This window comes from Setaria viridis, chromosome 5 (genome assembly GCF_005286985.2).
Source record: "Setaria viridis chromosome 5, Setaria_viridis_v4.0, whole genome shotgun sequence".
In the NCBI taxonomy this organism is placed as follows: Eukaryota; Viridiplantae; Streptophyta; class Magnoliopsida; order Poales; family Poaceae; genus Setaria; species Setaria viridis.
The window spans coordinates 42594836-42613919 of NC_048267.2; the positions used below are offsets into that span (position 1 = coordinate 42594836).

The 19084-nt window shown below is 47.9% G+C and overlaps 3 protein-coding genes across 3 annotated transcripts; 2 read left to right on the plus strand and 1 right to left on the minus strand.

Annotated features, from left to right (window-relative positions):
• The first annotated feature begins 8161 nt into the window (after positions 1-8161).
• On the plus strand, positions 8162-13020 carry LOC117856940 (protein root UVB sensitive 6). The gene is made up of 14 exons (XM_072293859.1): positions 8162-8652; positions 9492-9590; positions 9679-9792; positions 9994-10065; positions 10157-10267; positions 10364-10483; positions 10712-10813; positions 10897-10969; positions 11457-11537; positions 11620-11684; positions 11817-11918; positions 12005-12205; positions 12306-12583; positions 12677-13020. The coding sequence occupies exons 1-13, from the start codon at positions 8332-8334 to the stop codon at positions 12372-12374; spliced, it is 1530 nt and encodes a 509-aa protein (XP_072149960.1). The 5' UTR covers positions 8162-8331; the 3' UTR covers positions 12375-12583; positions 12677-13020.
• A 520-nt stretch (positions 13021-13540) lies between these two features.
• Positions 13541-16521, plus strand: LOC117856941 (2-C-methyl-D-erythritol 4-phosphate cytidylyltransferase, chloroplastic). The gene is made up of 12 exons (XM_034739394.2): positions 13541-13763; positions 13948-14030; positions 14114-14182; positions 14593-14648; positions 14734-14813; positions 14903-14985; positions 15069-15146; positions 15527-15595; positions 15793-15861; positions 15982-16028; positions 16113-16203; positions 16287-16521. Exons 1-12 carry the CDS (start codon positions 13649-13651, stop codon positions 16338-16340), a joined length of 894 nt encoding a protein of 297 aa, XP_034595285.1. The 5' UTR covers positions 13541-13648; the 3' UTR covers positions 16341-16521.
• Positions 16522-16652: 131 nt separating this feature from the next.
• On the minus strand, positions 16653-19051 carry LOC117856942 (uncharacterized). Its single transcript, XM_034739395.2, has 6 exons — positions 18577-19051; positions 18195-18270; positions 17857-17987; positions 17682-17752; positions 17480-17561; positions 16653-17020 (listed from the first exon to the last, which is right to left on the minus strand). Exons 1-6 carry the CDS (start codon positions 18961-18963, stop codon positions 17000-17002), a joined length of 768 nt encoding a protein of 255 aa, XP_034595286.1. The 5' UTR covers positions 18964-19051; the 3' UTR covers positions 16653-16999.
• Between the last annotated feature and the right edge of the window lie 33 nt (positions 19052-19084).

Genomic DNA, 19084 nt, shown 5'->3' on the forward strand with positions numbered 1-19084 from the left:
GCAAACCGTCCTGCGGCCCGGAGCGGTTAACGGCCGGGTCGCGTGGGAGGGTGTCGCGGGGGCAGAGAAGAGAGATGGAGGCCGACGCGTGGGACCACCAGCTCACGGGAGAGATCCGCTGCCATGTGGGGCACGTGGGGCCAGCCATCAGGGATGCCTTATCTTATCTGCCAGGGATGGCCGCATGGGGGGTGGCGCTTTGCGTACCCGCGAGGCTTGCGCCGCGGTTATCGTTGGGATCGTCGCCCTGACTCATCCCCGGCCCGCGCGGGTGCCGTGCCGGAAAGGAGGAGCCATGCTCCTGACACGCCCTCCACTCTCGACGTTACAGCTGCTGTGGCTTCAGCCTTCACGTCTCTTTTCAGAAGGCCTCGATGCCGCCCATTGTTTGTGCAAAATCCAGAAATCCTATTCAGCATGTTGGCCAATGTGGCAAGCAGCCTATCTGGAACCGGAAGTGAGTGGGTGTGTTTTAATGCCTAGGCCCAACTCTCTGATCTTCATTCATGCGCAAGTCTCAAGTGTCAACGTCGCAAGTCGCAAGCAGTACGAGTAAAGCGAGGTTTTCGCTTTCCGATGGAGGATGAGCAGGAACCAAGGAGCATATCCCGAGCTAGCTGAGCCTATCATTGAATAGAGACGAATGGCTGACCGGTGTATTCGCTTTTCCATTTTGTTTTTGTTATTAAGCGCCTCGTGTTTTTTTGCATCACGTGCGCGCACATGACACGAGCTAGAACTGGATCTCGATCCTCCAGGTCCAATCGCATGTCGCGAACCTTGTTTACTATGCGCGGTGAATTTGGTTGGAAGATGGGTATGGTTTCTCGTCTGACGTAGGACGCATTTCACTTGGAAAATCCAGAGGGAACATTAGCGGTTGGACCACATGGAATGCGTGAAGTTTTTTTTAAAAAAAAACGGGGGGGGGCATGCGTGAAGAAGGGTGGTTTTTGAGAGAGAGGGTCATACTGGGCTTTCCAGGGAGGCCCAAACGTAATCTGTTTTTAAGAGGAAGGGAATTTTGGAAGGCCCATTTGCGGTTGTGAACATACAGGCCTTTTGTTATTTTCACTTCATCATGCTTGCTTGGTAGACCTGGCCCGGCAAGCAGATAGTGGAGTACTGTAGTGGACGACACTGGACAGGAAAACAAAGCCAATTTTGTCTCCTTTTTTTTTCTCTTTCTCTCTCCTTGCACATATTAAATCTTAAATTTTGTATGGATATAAATCCCTGCAGCATCTATTCATCCATATTTTTGGCTGAAACTTTTCATGCACCTTTTGCTGTTTTTTTTTCCGGCGGAGCACGGGAGCACCTCGGTCGACAAAGACCAGCGTACGGGCAGGAGATTTTATGACAGCACAGCTCGTGGCCTCATTCTTTGTACCTTTTTTTTGTTACTGCACTTCTTTCTCCCCGGGTGGAAAACGAATGAGATTCTTTCTGCTCAACTGATCAGACATGCCGTCGAGGACTCGAGGCTCGTCCACGCCTCTTTCGGTTCCAAAGGGAGAACTGGAGAAGGGGTTCAAACTGAAACCCCCGACGGAACAGAACATAGCAGAGCAGAATAATCCGTTTTAGGCCTGTTCGTTTTAGCTTATAAGCTGGCTGAAAAGCTGAAACGACTGATTTGTTGTGAGAGAAAAACACTATTTGATAGCTGATAAACCGGCTAAATAAGCTGAAGCGAACATACCTTTGTTTTTGTTTCTAGTGCGCAGGCCGGGTCTTCTTCGTTGCTTCTGTCGTCGACGGTCTCGTCGTGCTTCGCCACAAACATTCAGAACTCGACGGCAGAGGGTACAGAACCATTGGCGTGCATGCCATTGGATAGCTTGACGGGGCCCACCTCATCCCCTCCCGTCCCACGTCAGCGCCCCCCGTGATCCCGCTCAACATGATGACTGTACCAAGCACCAGCACCATTCACCCGGGCGAAAAGGAAAACTAGCCTCAACTAGAAGCGACGGTGTCAGCGGGGCAGTATGGCGCACGCGCATGGCACGTGTCACATCGTACCAGTACTAAAGGTGTGCATGGGTGCACAAAAAAGAGTCATCTGCCCCTCTCTCTCGCAGCATCCGGACATGGGGACACAGGACGCTCACACTACTCACTACTCATCTGCCCCTGCCCGCCTGTGTTGACACGTTCGCCCGCCCATGCAAATATACAATGCAGCTGCTGGGGCGCATTTGGTCAGCTACTCCAAGAGTCCGATTGCCATGCCGTGCTCTGGAACACTACCCATCAAAAAGTTCTCGGTTCTCTGTTCCTGCGAAAGCAGAAGTCTTCCTCCGTCGGCAGCGAGACTGGGACACGCGTGAAGGGGTTAGCAGGAAGCGGACGCCGCGACCGGCTCTGGAAATGGTGGGAGGTGTCAAACGGTGCGTGCGCCACAGGCGCCTACGCGGACGTGTTCTTCAGAGTTCAGGCGCACCGCAAGCGCCCCCAGCGCGGCAAGATCGCGTGACTGTTTCAGAGTTTCGGTTCAGATACGGGCGGCCACGCCCGCCGGTCACGCCGTTTGGGTGGGCCGTCTGCCTTGACTTGTTTCTTTAATTTTTGTTCCCCATCCAGCTTTGATGCGCCGGCGGAATCCAATTGATCGTGGAAGTAGAAGAATTAGGTCTAGATTGGACGTTAATTACTCGTGGGTCAAAATTTTAAATAGCAAGCTTTATTTGTTGGGAGTACTACGAAGAAGTAGGGTTTGTGCGGCATGTTGGACTCCGTCCTGTTGCTTTCCAGCTGACACGGCAGATGATGATTAATTACCACTTCGATTTGACTGCGGGAAGACGGTGATGGCATGCAGGTTAAAATTGCGTTTTGGGGTCAATCGCTTAGCATTATTTACTAAACGCCAGAGAAGCGGAACTAAGCTATGAAAACTCTAGGATAATAGTGAAGTGACATTGCGTTCATCGCTTAGCTCAAGGAACATTGGACGAGGTGGTGGAAAGAACGGAGACTTTTTGTCCAAGATGCCTAGTCCAAGTTCTCATCAATGCAGAATAAACATTTTAGAGTGGGCTTCGTAGTCCAAAAAAAAAAGGAGTATTATTTACGGTTTTTTTGGGTATGCAATGATGTAGCAGCTTCCTTGTGATCCGAGACGGTAGAGTGGTAGACAGAAAAGAGGACGAGGTTTTGCTCAGAAAACGAACAGGGTTTTGTTCTGATTGCTCAGGGACAACGTGACGTGTCGGTCATGAGGCACAAAACAAAAATTAGGTAGTGCTCATCTTCATCTTCATCCCGGAGAGGGTCACGCCGAACGTGCCGGACGCGGGAGCGCGGTGAACCTGGAAAGAAGCTTTGGGCCTTTGACCATGCCACCACGTCACCACGACTCTGCGCCGGAACCGTGCGGTACACGAACATGCAATTAGCCCCAAACACACGAGCCGGTATTCTACTCTAGCTCCAGAACACCAGAAATTCCGTTCAATGGCGGCAGCTAATCCACCAGACCACCACCAAACTTTCACCAGCTGGTTATTGTTCGAGACAATGCAGTGCGAGGCTCGAACAAGCCAAGCGAAACTTGAGCAGCCTGGAGAGCACGAACACGACACGCTCGCACAAGCGGCAGCCACCGAGCTGCGCACGCCGCCTGGGGAAGAAGCCGATGAGCAGAGCAGCAGCTAGCTACTCCGTACCAACCACGACCGAACCCGACCGATGGGCGTCGTCGACGCCCACCGGACCAGCCCGCGCCACGGCGGCGTGCTGGCGGGACGAGACGGGGAATAAAAATCTGGCGCCCGAACGAGGCAGCGGCGGGCGGCGCGCCACTTGGGCGCGTCGCGACGGGGAGCCGCAGTGCCCGCCTCGCCACGAGGCCACCTGCCCGTCCCGGGGAAAACAGCGGCGCTGCCAGCCCTCCACCTAGACCGCCCCGCGACCGTCCGTTCGCTCCGCGCCTGCAGCCTGCACAAAAAACAGCGGTGTGCCGGTGTGTGTGCTCTGTCTGAGGTGTGTGTTGGCTGGGTGGCAACAACGGTCACATGACGAGCCATGAGGTTTGCGTCTCGCAACGGACTGAGGATGGTAGGAACGGGTGCACCGTTACCAACACGTGGGAATCTCATGTGAATTATGTGGCAACACGGGCTGATGCGGCAGTTTAAGCATGTTTCACAGTTTTTTTGGGCTAAGGAACTCGAGGAATTCCCTAGGTCTTGTTCACGTTGATATATACAAGCACAAGAAAAAAGAAAAAATGACGTCTCTTCCCGAGCGTCGCTTCCAGGAACAGCTCGGGGGCACACCCACCCTAGCTCACCGTCACCCACCAAACCCTAAGCCGGCGGTGGCTCGAAGCCGATGCCGCGCGCGTCCCCGCTCCCTCCCTCCCTCCCTCCCTCCCTCCCCTCACCATCCATATCCAGGTCGACGGCGGGGGCTGCTCCGACCTTCCGATCCCGGGATCCGCGTCTCCCGGTACTGGATCTGTGGCCTCTCGGGTCAGGCGAGGGCTCGGTGGACGGGCGCGGCAGCTAGCGGCGCGGCGGCACGTCGCGGGGGCCCGCGTGGGCACTCGACGCGCGCGGCGCCCCACGTGGGTGCCCGGCGGCCCAGTGGTGTGGCTCCCCGTGGCGGGGGCCCGACGACTGCCGGCGCAGTGCGCCCTCCACGGGAGCGGCAACGCAGGTCGGGCTTCTCGGCAAGCTGCCGACCGCGGGTACGACGGTGGGGACCACTCCTCTCCTGCTCTGTGCGCCGGGCTGGACCTCCAGCAGCGCGGTCTCTCGCTGGTGCTCCTACAACGTCAGCCGGGTCGCAGGGTCACCGATAGTCGCTCCTCGTCTACGACATCACCTCCGCGCTGCTGCTGCCGCTGCCACCTCTCCCGGCCGCGTGCTCTCCTCTCTCCTCCCCCTCCACCTTTTTTTCCCATCCCTTTCCCCCTCCTCCCTTCACCCCTCCACACCCAGGTCATGTTACGGTCGCTCCCTAGGGTTGCTGCCCTCACCGGTGGTCTCCTCCAGTGGGTCTTCCGCCATTTCTGCCCCTGACCCGGATCCGCTCACTCTTCGTTGCCGATGGTTGTCGCTCGTGGGGTCATGCCTCCGCCAGCCGTCTTCTTCGCTGGTGGGGTTGAGAAGATGCGTCTTCGTCCTCCCCATGTTCCTTTGAGGTGCTACTATTGCCCCACTACGGGTCGTCCCCGATCGTCATCATCGAGTGTTGCTGGGTAGGGGAGGGCTTCATCAGTGCCTGCATGTGCTCTTCTGTTATCGGCTTCGCATTGGTCCGCCACCTTTGTTAGGCTGCCCTCTTCCCAAACCTTCTACTAGGGCTTCGAAGGTGTGTTTGCAGTCTTTGGTTGTGGATGTCACGAGCAAAATCTCTGCCTGGTGTTGTCCAGTACTGGCAGTGGCTACATCTGTGGGTGTAGCTCACTCTGTTGGGAGCGCTGTCAATATCATCCACAACACTTTTGTCATGCCAAGTGAAAACTTGGTCTATTCTTTCCTGAATGGACGGACGACAGGCGACGTCTTTGACGTTGTTCCCTCCCTAGAGGCGTCGTCTTGCATATCCCTCCGCTCCACTACTTTAGCTCGAGACCTTGGCATTGTTCTGTTTGTTTAGCAGTTCTGTAGGCAATCTTTGCGTTGTCTCTTTGTAATCTTGCAGGTTGTTAGTCGTTTGGGTTGTAATCTTCAATTGTTTTGGTTGCTCCAATAGTTAGGGGTGTTATGGGGTGAATGGAGTTTTCTATTCTTCTGTTGATGGTCGTCTGCCATGGCTCTAGGTCGCCTTTTCTCGCCGGCGCCGCCCATCGCCTTTGGGTTGCCGTAGTAGTGGCATGGTCGCTCTTTGGTCGTCTTTGGCTGTGCCTGCGGATGTTCCTCATCATTGTCGCCGTGGACTGCTCGCTGCCATCCCATCGCATTGGCTCTCATCCAAGCGTGGTGGTTTATCGTGTGGGATTGCCAGGTGAAGACTTGGTCTGCTCCTCCGCGGACAGACGGACGATGGTGGCGTGTGTGTCGCTTTCTTCTTAGAGGCATCATCTTGCATGACCTCCTCACTCGACCTCCGTTGCCTTCGAGTTGTTAGGCAATCGAAGATGTGCGTGTGTTCCTAGTGTCTCTCTCTTGCAGGCTTCAGTCGTCTTGGTCATGTTTAGTGTGGTGGTCACGAGGTGGTTTTTCTTTTCTGTGTTGTTTGTCCCCGATGGCATCTTTTGTAACTCTTTGCTTTATGGTATCTCCTGAAGTTGCGTTGTTGTAATTCTTTTCTTCGTAATGAAAAAACGCACCATGTACGTCTTAAAAAATGATATATATGCATAAAATGTAGGTTGGATAACAGATAACCAATGCACAAGCACCAATTATTTTTTACAGCGATTATTCACGTGAGCGTAGCCTTACAAATTACGACGCTGACTGTTTGTGAGTGTGAGAAGGCATGGCCGTACGACCAGGACCGGCCCTAGGGGGAAGTGTGTGGCCACCCTGAGCCCAAATCCCAAGGCCCCCCAAATCCTAGGGGCATAGTAACGGTAACACAATTCTTAGGGCAAGAGCAATGCTTATGTTCCAAATAGCATTAAGGTTGGGGCCTAGAAAAATGTAGCCTTTGTTACTGCCCTCGCCCATAATGGTTCACAGTAAAAGGTGACATTAAGGTGGACCCACTTCGTGGTTAAAAAAGGGCCCAATTCATCTACCACATCCCCTTATCTCTGTTACTTCATCCTGCCGTTGGTTCTCTCTCCCGCTCGCATCGCACGCCTGCCGTCCCTCGGCGGAACGGCGGATGGGCGGAGATCAGATAGGAGATTGTCAATTTGCTTCTGTGATCAAATGATTTGATTGCCAAATCCCTATTCTCCGTACCATTAATTATTAATTCACTATCACAAGTTATTTAATCTCAACTGATTTATAACTATTGTATATTTATAATAATTTTAACACTGTGGATATCGTGTCGTCTAGAAAATATGAATCAGGTAACGAGAAAAGGAAAACAAAAATACATGTGGATGAGTTGATGAATCACAGAGAGGAGCTACGGATAAATTTTGCAAGAATAATCAGGGCCTAAGAGTAATACGGGCGTTTCGACGAACCTAGATGAGTTGGCAATAGTTGTTGTAGATGAACCAACTAATGGGAATCAAGAAGAAAATGTTAGCATCAACATCGATGATAACAATGTAAGTGACTATGAGAACACAGTAAATGCATCAGGTGCACATGCACAGTCTGCTAGTGTTGATGAGCAACCAGTTAACACTTTGAAGTCGTTAAATGATAATGAACTTGAAGAATGTTGCACTAAATTAGAAACCTTTTCTTTTGATGGTTCATCTGATGTTGAGGTATATGGTCTTATTTCTGAATTAAAGATTATGAAATTCACTCTGCTAGATAGTATAATGTCTCCTACGAAGATTTTCGAGCATGTCATATATGTGAATTGTTATCCTAGTACCTTCGTTATTTACCGACTTATTTACCGTGACCATAACTGTCAGCATCGGCGGAAAAAACCTTTCAAAGTTGAATTATTGACAGCAATGACTCAGGACCGGACCTGCGTACGACGAAACTGCACGCGAGGCTCTCTTTTGACGGCGCTGCTCACCTCGTACTTAACGCCCAGGCAGCCACAGGCGCTGAATTCCCTGGCCTGCTTGGCAGGCAGCGCGAAGCGGCCACACGCCCCCAAAAATATCACGATCCAATGGTCGATGGACCATGGACCCGACAAGTCGACGACCCCCTCCTGCTCCTGGCTCCTGCCTTGCCTCCTCTCTCAGCCTCCCGTCCTTCCTGCTTCTTCCACCCTTGGTCCATCTGCCGCTCGCCCACTACCCCTCTTCTCCTCTCTGCTCCGACAACACGCTCCATGACAGGTGGGCCATAGAAACGGTCCTACCCCACGAGCCATCGTGACGGGTAGAGAAGCAGGTCGAAACTGCTGCGCGCGCAGCAGCGCTTCGTCTTTCTGGTGCCCGACGACGCCAAGCTGGACCACCACACCCTCCTGCTGGACTACGAATGACGGGTGGGCCATCACTGACCTGTCATAAAGCGGGGAATAAACTGTGTACATTGTTTGGTGCACGTAGAGATCAAGGGAAATTACTGCTATAAAAGCCTCTCTCTCTCTCTCCATCTTGGCATTGCTCGCGTCGTCCGCCTTTGTAACCCTCTCTGCTTCCTCTCTCTCTCTCTAACCACTGCCAGCCACCTCTGCGCCCGTCGCGACCACTCGCGAATTAATTCCCGTTCCGCCCACCTGACTAAGCCGAGGCCCCGGCGCCGCCTCCGGCCGCCGGACGCGGGAGCCATGGCGCCGGCGGTGGGGATCAAGCGCTCCACCACGCAGGCCGTCACGCTGCCGCCGCCCGACGCGCGGCTCGCGGTGCGCGACGTCCTGCGCTCCACGATCCCGTCGCAGCCCGCGGAGGCGCCGCCGGCCGCGGAGAGGCCGGCGGCGCCCGCGGCGGCGGTGGAGGGGTTCCTGTGCCTGGAGGAGGTGGACGGCAGGCGGTGGAGTTACGTGGTGGACCGAGGGGCCGTGAAGGGGAGGGGTAGGGCCGGGGCGGCGAGCCCCGCGGGGGCCTCCGTCAGGGCCGTGCCGCTGCAGTCGCCGCTTCCGCCGGCCGAGGTGAGGCAGCTGGGTGGAATTGTGACGAGCTGTTAGGTTCGGTGTTGGTTACAAACTTGCGGGTCATCTGACGGCTCATTGGGAAGAATTGGTTGCGGCTTTTGGGTAATTTGATTTGATGGATTGCTAGGGTGTTTTTCGATTGGATTGATGCATACGAGGCATGGTCGCTTGTGGATTTGATTTTTTTTTGGGTATTGATCTAATCGGCAATAGATATGTTTTCTCGCCCATAGGATGTACACTTCTGATTGAAGTAACACCGGTGTTTTCGAGGTAATAAGAGACAAAATTGGGGGAAGTTTGGTTTGATCGAGAATTCCGAGGCTGTGAATTCTTTTGTGATTTTAGTCTATATGTACCTTAATCTTTCGATGATTTCTAGTTGGTTCGCGTAAATTCGTAGAGAATTCGTTTTCAAAAAAAAATCGTAGAGAATTGGACACTTGGGTGGGGATTAGATGCGAGATTTATTGGTCTCACTGTGGAACAGTCTCAGATTAGCTGGTGGGTGTTGGTCTCAACTTTCAATCAGTTGGGAGGTTGCTTCCTTATTTATTAGTGTCCCACCTAGGGACAATTACTTCTACCTCACCAGCTTTATTGATTTCGGTGTTAGGTTATGTTCCAAGTTTTGAAAAGTTGAATGTTTTTCTCGAACACGTAGGAGAGCTGCGTATCAATATATTAAGAAGAATTTGAACAGTTGAATGTAATTTGTGCTACCAATTTAACTTTTCGTTCTCCATTAATATAGGGATTTGTTAAGTGGCATGTGAAATGTTGAAGTTCGTCCATTGGAACTGAAAAATTAAGTGTACTGTGGAATGTGGCTGCAGGAAATAATGGCATTCATAAGATCATATGTCGTACCTGAAGGGTTTCCTGACAGTGTTACTCCTTCATATGTCCCATACATGACCTGGAGGGCTTTGAAGGTATATTGCACGACCTACGTTCATAGTCAGTCGTCAGTGCTAGATTCAAATGAATCAGGCTAAGTTCAATTATTTGATCATTATTTAGCATTTCTTTGGTGGAGCAATGGGAGTATTTACAACAAGAACCTTGCTGAGCTCTGTTGGAGTCTCTCAAAGCAAGTCAACACCAGGAGCCATTGCTATCAACTGGATCCTCAAGGTACTTTTTTTTCCCATTCCAGAACTCGCCAAACCAGTCCTTACAATGTCTCAGAAACCATAATTCATTAAAGGAGTACTGTCAATCCACTAATATGGCCAGAATGAAAACCAGTAAAAGAAAACTGCCAGTGGGCTATCGGTCTACTTCAATAATTCAGGTTGGCTAATGTATATAATTGTGATTGCACCTGTACCCCAGGATGGTGCTGGGCGTGTCGGAAAAATGCTTTTTGCACGTCAAGGAAAGAAGTTTGACTACGACCTAAAGCAGGTAAACATGTCTTCATTTTTGCAGAATCCACTTTACTTCCAATTTCTTGGTGTCCAACGTGCATCCTAACTGAAACAAAAATCATCTGCAGCTGCGGTTTTCTAGTGATCTCCTGCTGGAGATAGGAGCTGGTATTGAATTAACTACTGCAGCATTCCCTCAATTTTTCTTGCCTATGGCTTGCGTAGCAAATGTCGTGAAGGTCTGCCCTCATCAAGCATTAGCCAATGCATTTTGAGCCTACTCTATTTTAAAAGTGTTGATGGACATCATTTTTTTTGTTTCACGCAATATTTAGAATGTCGCTGCTGTTACATCAACCTCAACGCGCACTCCAATCTATAAGGCCTATGCAAGAGGAGAAAACATTGGTGATGTCACTGCTAAAGGCGAATCTGTCGGTAACATTGCAGATCTGGTAATTATCATGTGTTGCCTTTACATCTTTCTTGTCACTCGGTGGCAATTGGACATGCAGCTGAAATGTCCTTATAGTATATAAGTTGAGCATGTTTTACTAAATTTCATTTGGCTTGTCAGCACACTGTATTAAATACAGCATTTGCAGGGCTTTGCATGCTTACGCCCATATGTTAAGCTTGATTTAGCAGTTACACTGACTTCTCTTTGTTGATTTGACCTGAAGTTGGGTACTGGTCTGAGCATCTTTATCTCAAAAAGGAACCCATCATTGGTGACTTCGTTTGCCTTTCTGTCCTGTGGATACCTCCTGAGTTCATATCATGAGGTTCGCTTTTACTCTTCTAGTCTATTTCTGAGCATATTTAGAATTTCCTAAAAGACTAAAATTCTGTAATTTTCCGTGAACAGGTGAGATCTGTCGTGCTGAATACCCTAAACAGGGCAAGGTTTACGGTTGCAGTGGATTCCTTCATTAAAACTGGTAGGTCAAAAACTCACAAGCATATGTTTGAATTGTTCTGTGAAGTGCTAGAAATAACCGCACTTCGATCTGTATTCAATTGTTTATCGAACCATTGAAGCAGTACTTCTCTATAAAATAAATTCGAAATTCATAGACAAATGACCTTAGTGTCATATAAAATCATAGAGGGGTTCAGAGAGCTCTTGGATTTTTGCAGCACTAGATTCTTCCAGGCAATGTTAAAATATGCTGGAAACTTTGTTTTCTTTAGCGCGATGCTGCAATTTCGATCTATAAAAGCTGCATACTGAAAATGAAACCCAAAGATTTTTAAACACACTTATTAGTTATTATGTTTCAGTCACATATTTAAGTCTTATTCTAAGCTCGAATCATGTTTCTGACCTTTCTAGACCTCTAGGAGTATTAAATAGAAAAATTTGAAATCATATTCGCTTGGCTCTACATTATCTTATATTTTTAATCTTTGTTTTTTAAATTATAGGTCACATTCCCTCCTTGAAGGAAGGAAATTCACAGGAGACGATATTTAATCCACCTTGGCGGCACGAGCCAGTTGCAATAGGTTTGTGCAAGAGTTATTCAGATTGTGGTCCTTTCTTGAGACACTGCGGGCATATTTATAGTATATTTCAACTATATTTCAGGTTCACGATTTGGAGAAGCATTTCAAGAGCCTGCTTCATTTGTTGCCATAAGGCCTCTGTTTGAGGTATGTTCTCCTCGGCCACCAGCAACGGAAAACATACCCAGAAACTACTATGTTTTTGTATATGTGAATATTTCCTGCATTTTGAAATTTGCTCTTTTGGTATGACCAACATTTGGTATCTTAATTACATAGGATGAGAGATACATGGTAACATATAACCCGACAAAGGATAAAGTATATGCTTTGCTCAAGGACCAAGCAAAATCAGACGACATTATCAAAGCTGCTTTCCATGTAAGCATTTTTCTCACTGGGATGCAATAGCTATGGATGTTTTGGTTTCTTTCTGATACACTTGGACATGGTGTTCCGTTTTACAGGCTCATGTGCTACTGCATTTTATAAATGCATCACATGCACGGAGGCTGAAGCAGAAGCAGAAGCAGAAGCAGGCAAACCCCGACCGATCAGACTATGGAAACCTGTACTCAAGAAACATGGATTTCCTGGCACACATCGCTGAATCTTGCAAAATCGTTTCATCATCATATGGAACCTTCAAGAAGAAAGCAAGAGAACAGGTCAAAACTCCCTGTCTTTATGATAAATGCACCTCTTTCCATTATACGTGTGAGTTAGTTCTGACAGTGACAACCAACCACATTTTTGTTTGTGTTTCAGGGTTGGATAATGTCCGAATCACTGCTCAACCCTGGAAAGGCTCGATTATGTGGGGCAAAACCACTATGAGTCTACTATCCTTCTGTTTAATATCGAGGGGATGATGTCGTCTCTAGTTTGTCAGTTTGTGAGACTAACTTTTCTGACAACGCGGGATGCTCAGCTGTTAGAAGCTGAACTAACATATGTTGGCGCCCGGCACTAGGTTTGAATCAGTGGACCTTCATTCGCAACTCCCAAGCTTCCAAATTGCAGGGAGAGCAAGAGTTATGTGATATGTAAGTAACCGATCGTGTTCGGTTTGGATCTAGACCTCTTACTTCAAACTGTCAGCTACTGATCATTTTCTGTTGGATTCTCGACATGAACAGGAAGAATACCTGAACGGAGATGAATTTTCATGGAGGGGAGAGGTGGTGCGCTGGTTCGCGTGCTGAGTAAAGGGGTCAACGAGAGGGGGGCTTGAATTTATGTTTGCTGATGTATAAGATATGGTGTAGCCATCCTGCTGTAACCTGTTTTGCGTGCTGGTCGGCTGCGGAGCTTCTTGTTTCAGTGTCCTTAGAGTTTCTTTTCTTTTCTTTTTTTTCGGAAAAAGAGTGCTTATAGTAAATTCCAGTTTCAGTGAGTTATCAGTTTATCACTCATGCCGTCGACGACGGTCTCCACCTTGTACATACATGCTCGGTAATAACTGCAAGCCTTCTTTGTGTTATCTGGTGTGCTGTGGACTTGTGGTGCTGAAAGCAGGACGAGCCTCTCGAAAACAAAGCACGACGAAGTCTGCAAGCACAAGAAGTTCTTTTTGAGTTTGGCGCTGCCTTTTCTTAGCTGCTTTGCACCTTGCTTTAGACGACCCACATAGTACACCAACGTGGTCTTCGCTGAATTTCTGTCACACATGGAAAGGAATTCGATCACTTTTTACATGGCCTAACATATTCTTCTTCTTCTGAACGATATGAAAGAACTTTAGCGAACCTGTGTGACTTCGAGCAACCCCCAGGCAAATCCATGTATCTACTTTAGAAATTGAAACTGCTGCACAAAAACACTAATGATGTAAAATTACCTTACAACTCAATTAAAAAATCTAAAGAAGATGCGATTGACACTTGACAGTTAGCATTTGAGTAGAACACGTGATGGGAAAATGGAAAAACGTGGACGGCGTGGATTGACCGGAGCGCATAACACGAAGGCTGAGATGCTGCAGCAGTGCAGCCTCCGCCTCCATTTCCGTCAGGGCGTCCACCATTTGTCGCTTCTCTTCTCTGCAGTCCATCGTCACCACCATCCACCTCGGCTTCCCCCTCGCGTTCGCCGCGGACAGCGCCTCCGAGATGGAGCTCCGCCTCTGCCTTCGTCTCCACGCGCGCCTCCCACCAGCCACGACGCCGCCCCCGCCGCCTTTCGCGGCGCCCGCGGTGCTCCCCGCGTCCCGCCGAATTCGGACTGGTAAGGATTGCTTCAGCGCAATCAGTCACCGCTTCTCCGTTTGTTCGGGCGCTTCGCTCCGTCAAAATGCCGGGCCGCGCGCAACCATCGTTGAGCAAATTTCGGGAGTTCCGATTTGATTGTTCATAGATGCTTGCTACCTACGCTGAGAGAGGCCCTTCGTTTTGTTGCCGCTTGTGGTCAGGTGGGAGCTACGGGGTTGCTCTTCGGCGGCCCACGAGGCGTTCGAATCCGGCGATTCGCGCTTCCGAAGCCGACGGCGCGCCGGTAAGGTGGCTATCAGAGGCCGCGGGGATGCGAGCGCTGTTGACTGAGAGGGGAAGCACTGACAGGAGCTTTTGTTTCGCCAGGGTGTGGCTGTGAGGGAGAGGAGCGTCTCGGTGATCCTCTTGTCCGGAGGGCAGGGAAAGAGAATGGGGGTATTATATCTCTTCTGCTTCAAACTTGTCTTTCAGTTCCTTTGGTTGCACCCATGTGAGGGCGCTTGCTTTTTAGTTCTCGTACATTGGTTCAGGTTATGTTCATCAGTTTGGTGATTCTATTCTGGGGACAATACGGCCACTTTAGCTGTTCTTCAGCTGCTAATATTGGGGCCTTTGGGCAACAATTCATTTACTAGTGTACAAGAAACATAATGCATCAAGGCTCTGCGCCCTATTGAACAATTGCAGGGAAATGAACAGATTAAGCAAAAATGAACAGTGAAATGTTGTTGTCAGTGATGATGAATTGCAGTGAAATGTTCTATTTATGCTGTGAGCCTGTGAAATTAGCGTGTCCTTCCAATGCTTGATCGTTTTGTCTAAATTCCACCCATCTTTTCTAACAGGCAAGTATGCCGAAGCAGTATCTGCCACTACTGGGACTACCAATTGCATTGCACAGGTTCATTTCTCTAGCATAGACATTTTCAAATTTCTCAAGTCGGCAAGGTGATGAGGACACAGGAATCTCTACATTTTGTCCACAGTTTGAAAACATTCTGTCAACTGAAGGAAATGAAAGAAGTCGTGGTAGTGTGTGACCCAGACTATAGTGATGTATTTGAAGGTTGCAAAATTGTCCACACTTATTCTATTTTCATTGACTTAGCTATGCATTTATCTAAGTTTGTCAAAAATCATTATCCACTTCTGCAGGTTCTATTGAGAACTTGCAAATACCTCTTAAATTTGCATGCCCAGGAAAAGAGAGACAGGACTCTGTTTTTAATGGACTTCAGGTCAGTGACAACCCACCTGTATATTGCCTTTTCTGCTCATGTGGATAAATATCGTAGGGATCTGGTGTTCTGTTTGTTTGCAGGAAATTGATGGGGATTCGGAACTTGTTTGTGTCCATGATTCTGCAAGGCCCTTAGTTTCTTCTGAAGATGTAAAAAAGGTCACTCCTATTGTCCATTATCTACATGAGTTACATCATAGAATATCTGCTCAAATGTTTGCTTTAGCTTGTTCTTTCTTTGGAAGTATTGAAATATAACTCACCCTGCAAGTTGCAACTTATATCTACTGCAGATTCACTACATGTGTGGTTGCTTGGAATTTATTGCCAAATAACTGATCCAGCTTTGATATTATTTGTGCTGCCCTTAGAGCAATTTAAGAGTTTCTCTTTTAATTCTGCTGCTTTATATGTTTTAGAGAAGTGTATTTCCCAAAAGCTGCAGCTTGCTTTGTGCTTTCTAATAGGGGGAAAAAAATAGCTACAATCACTTTGCAGTTTTTTCAAGCAGTAATATTGATTTTGATTTTACTGACTAGGTCTTAGAAGATGCTGCTGTGCATGGGGCAGCTGTTCTTGGTGTGCCTGTGAAAGCTACAATAAAGGAGGTGAGTGTTTATACCATCCAGATGATTGGGAATAATTCAACATGATCTTACAAATAGCTTTGACAACTTCATATGTGGAACAGCCTTGCAGTGCTTCCTTATAAATCTTATGCTTTTTTTTTTGCTCTGCAACTATCATCCACATAATAGCATTCTCGATGGGGCATAACATTCCTTTCCACCCATATTCCCTACAGGCTAATAGTGATTCTTTTGTCGTAAAAACCCTTGACCGGAAAACTCTATGGGAAATGCAAACTCCACAGGTAATCATACTAACTCTTGTATGCACTTTATGTTTCTTGTTTTGTATCCTGTTCCTGCACCTCTCTCTATTTCTTTTTGAGAAACTGCAACGTTAAAAAGAGCATGTTTTCCGATTGTAGGTTATGAAGCCTGATTTACTCAAAGCTGGTTTTGAGCTTGTTAAACGGTTAGCCTTAATTTTAGCTCAGCAAATCAAAATAATAGATATACTTCTCCTGAGCTCTGTGCTGATTTAATTTTGCCATCACAGGGATGGCCTTGAAGTCACCGATGATGTATCCATTGTAGAATATCTCAAGCACCCTGTCTATATTACGGAAGGCTCTTACACAAACATTAAGGTATCACACAATAACGTTTGAACTAAAATGTTCTGAATTGCTTAATTTGTAAAGATAACTGTCCGAATGTGAATTTATTGCAGGTGACCACTCCGGATGACATGCTTCTGGCTGAGCGCCTGATGAGTGGGAAATGATAGGCAAAACTAACTGTTTGCCTGATTTTACAGACAACTTTGATTTTGTAGTGCAGCATTCATCAGCACTTAAACATTTTTGAAAACTAGAATAATTATGGAGCTAGTACACGAGATAGCTGACCTCTTTGTAAACATTCTTTATATATCAATGAAAAATGGGGTAAGGTTTTCTGCTGAATTCATACTTTGGCAGAACAAACGGAGCTCCGATTACCATTTTTTTTCATGCAATGACAATAGAACTTAGAAACAAGTTTATTGCGCATGTCAATGTAAAGGCTTCAATTTGTTAAAAGCATCGTCAAACAATGATACAAAACAAAATCAGAATTCTATACCCGTGTGGTAGTTGCAGCTAATCCAAATAGCAATTCAGCACATCCGTTTCAACAACCTTATCAAGAGTTAGTGGTTAGCAGGGAGATTCCTCCGAAAAAATAGTACAGTGGTGTTGGAGAACATAATGTATATCTAATACACGAGATACTAACTGCCCATTGACCATGTTTGGGGCAATTTTAACTGATATATGAACATTCCTTAAACCAACAGAATGAGTATAAGTCCCAAATGTTTCCCTTGAAATCATGGCTCCTGACTTCTGAGCAACTTGGCACTTGGGCTAGGTGCATTTGAAGGTAACAATTTTACAGATTTCATCTTAGAGGCTTCAGTCCCTGCACAGAGAGATGAACAGTTATACTGATATTTTTTGTGTTTTAGTGAACATACTCTGACAAGTCCATCCCAGATTCCCATATACTCTTCTTGTATTTCTAAAAATGGGTTGAGCTGTCACCTGGATATGGCTAGATGGTGTGTGCACATTGTACTTGCATGTAAAGTGCTCAAGTGGAAATCAGGGAGCATCACATTGTGGTGAATTATTAGCCATCAGATGTGCTTGAAATTGTTTTATTAAAGTATTAAAGTATTTTAGGGTAAAACACTGTAATGGACCTGGCTATTAACAGTGGTCTGTAACAACATAACATCTTAGATTGCTAGCCTAGGTCACTGTGACATGATCACTTATTGCTGGTACTCCAGATTCTAGAACCTAATATTTGGAATGTGCTATGTGATATTCTCTAGTCAATGAGTAGATATTTATGGCCACATGCTTGCAGGGTTACCTTTGAAGCTCGCAGTTCATTTGCAGCTGTCCGGAGAGAGTCATCTGACAGAATCAATCTTGACAAAGCACCAGTACTTAGGCTGCGTTGCAGTCAATAATTTAGCGAAATATCTATGAGGCTTCAATGTAAAACTAATATACATGCTGCCAATTGCCATACAGCATCTGTTGCAACCTAGAATATGGAAGTGATGCATTACCCTAGAATCTTTGCTGCATCTGATACAGAACCTTCAACAGCAAACAGCAGATCTAATAAAGCTTGCATTCCCTGCCCAGTGGAAAACGAAGGGCAAAGGGAGATGTTTAAATATGCGATCTTGAGGACAACAAAACATATCCAGTAAGCATATTAACATAACAACAGGTGCATACTGGAGAAAATTTTGAGTTATTTGGACCAATTTGGGGCCCAACATCTTTTCCTCGTATGGTGGACTTTAGGGGCAATATCTGAAGAAGCTCAACTGGTGGAGTGTAGTCCTCAAGGTTTATTGGCCTCCTAACTGGTAGAATCAAGCTGTTAATGGTCATGGAGTATTATGGCCGTCAGGCAGCATGAGAACTGAAAATGGAAGTGAAGTGTCTTAACGCCACCTAGCTACTAGCACTGGAGCTCTGATGCAGCTGGGTAATCTAGGATGTTGAATTACTTGAACTAATAAACACTTGTCCAATACTAAAAGGGTAACTTGGAGCAGACCAGATTTTACCTTTAAGAGCAATCAGGGTTCGAAGCCGAGACAAAGCAGATGCTCGATTCATATGTTGTGACCGATCCTCCACAGCCTGTGGGAAATCACACTGAAAATAAATTAACAAGCAAAAGGAAAAGAGCTAGTTCTAAAGTTCTATCGCATAACAAAGCAGGAGAAGCGTGCACGAAGGAAATACAAGAAATCAGGCCAAAAAAAAAATTATTTAGTTTATCTGAAGTCCAATTGATTTGTGATTGCATTAATCCAATCTTCCAATCATTCAAACTCTAGGAACACAGTAAGGAAGCATTGTCTGAAATGTCCATTTATTTAAGATATCCCCAATGAAGCGACCATGTTAACTGAGAATGGCAGCTAATTCAGCAAAGTTCCCGACCTGGGCGATGATGCCGGTGGGGCGGTGCTTTAGCCGGACGGCGGACTCGCGCTTGTTGCGGTGCTGGCCGCCGGGGCCGGACGCCTTGAACGTGCCCATCTCGCACTGCCCCATGAGCTCCTCGTCGCTCATCCCCAAGTAGTCGACGTAGCCGCCGCCCTCCGCGCCATCCTCTTCCCCCTTGCGGCCGCCCCCGCCGTCGCTGGGAGCATCCGAGCTGGTGGACACGGACGAGGCGGGGAGTGAGAAGGCGGGGACGAAGCGGAGCGGGGAGGGCGCCTGGCGGCGGAGCAGCGGCGGCGGCAGGGGCCGCGGCTGGGAGAGCGCGGATGAGGTCGGGAGAGGCGGGTAGCATCGGGCTATTCGCAGGAGCAGCGCTCGAGCCATTTTCGGGGGCGGGGCGGCGATGAGCGAGCGGAGCGTCACCGGAGGTGCAGATGGGAGGTGTGATCGTGGCAGAGGAAGCGGCCTGTTTTTTGCGTCCTAGATGTCCTGGGCCGTCTGTTGA

Excerpts from the sequence above, each read along its gene's own strand:
- LOC117856940 (XM_072293859.1), top strand. The coding sequence starts at position 8,332 with ATGGCGCCGGCGGTGGGGATCAAGCGCTCCACCACGCAGGCCGTCACG. Across the intron at positions 9,591-9,678 it reads TGACCTGGAGGGCTTTGAAG|CATTTCTTTGGTGGAGCAAT; the intron begins GTATATTGCACG and ends ATCATTATTTAG. Across the intron at positions 12,206-12,305 it reads AGAAGAAAGCAAGAGAACAG|GGTTGGATAATGTCCGAATC; the intron begins GTCAAAACTCCC and ends TTTGTGTTTCAG.
- LOC117856941 (XM_034739394.2), top strand. The coding sequence starts at position 13,649 with ATGGAGCTCCGCCTCTGCCTTCGTCTCCACGCGCGCCTCCCACCAGCC. Across the intron at positions 13,764-13,947 it reads GTCCCGCCGAATTCGGACTG|GTGGGAGCTACGGGGTTGCT; the intron begins GTAAGGATTGCT and ends GCTTGTGGTCAG. Across the intron at positions 15,862-15,981 it reads GGGAAATGCAAACTCCACAG|GTTATGAAGCCTGATTTACT; the intron begins GTAATCATACTA and ends TTCCGATTGTAG.
- LOC117856942 (XM_034739395.2), bottom strand. The coding sequence starts at position 18,963 with ATGGCTCGAGCGCTGCTCCTGCGAATAGCCCGATGCTACCCGCCTCTC. Across the intron at positions 17,753-17,856 it reads ATAACTCAAAATTTTCTCCA|GGAATGCAAGCTTTATTAGA; the intron begins GTATGCACCTGT and ends TCCACTGGGCAG. Across the intron at positions 17,562-17,681 it reads GATGCAGCAAAGATTCTAGG|CCTAAGTACTGGTGCTTTGT; the intron begins GTAATGCATCAC and ends ACTGCAACGCAG.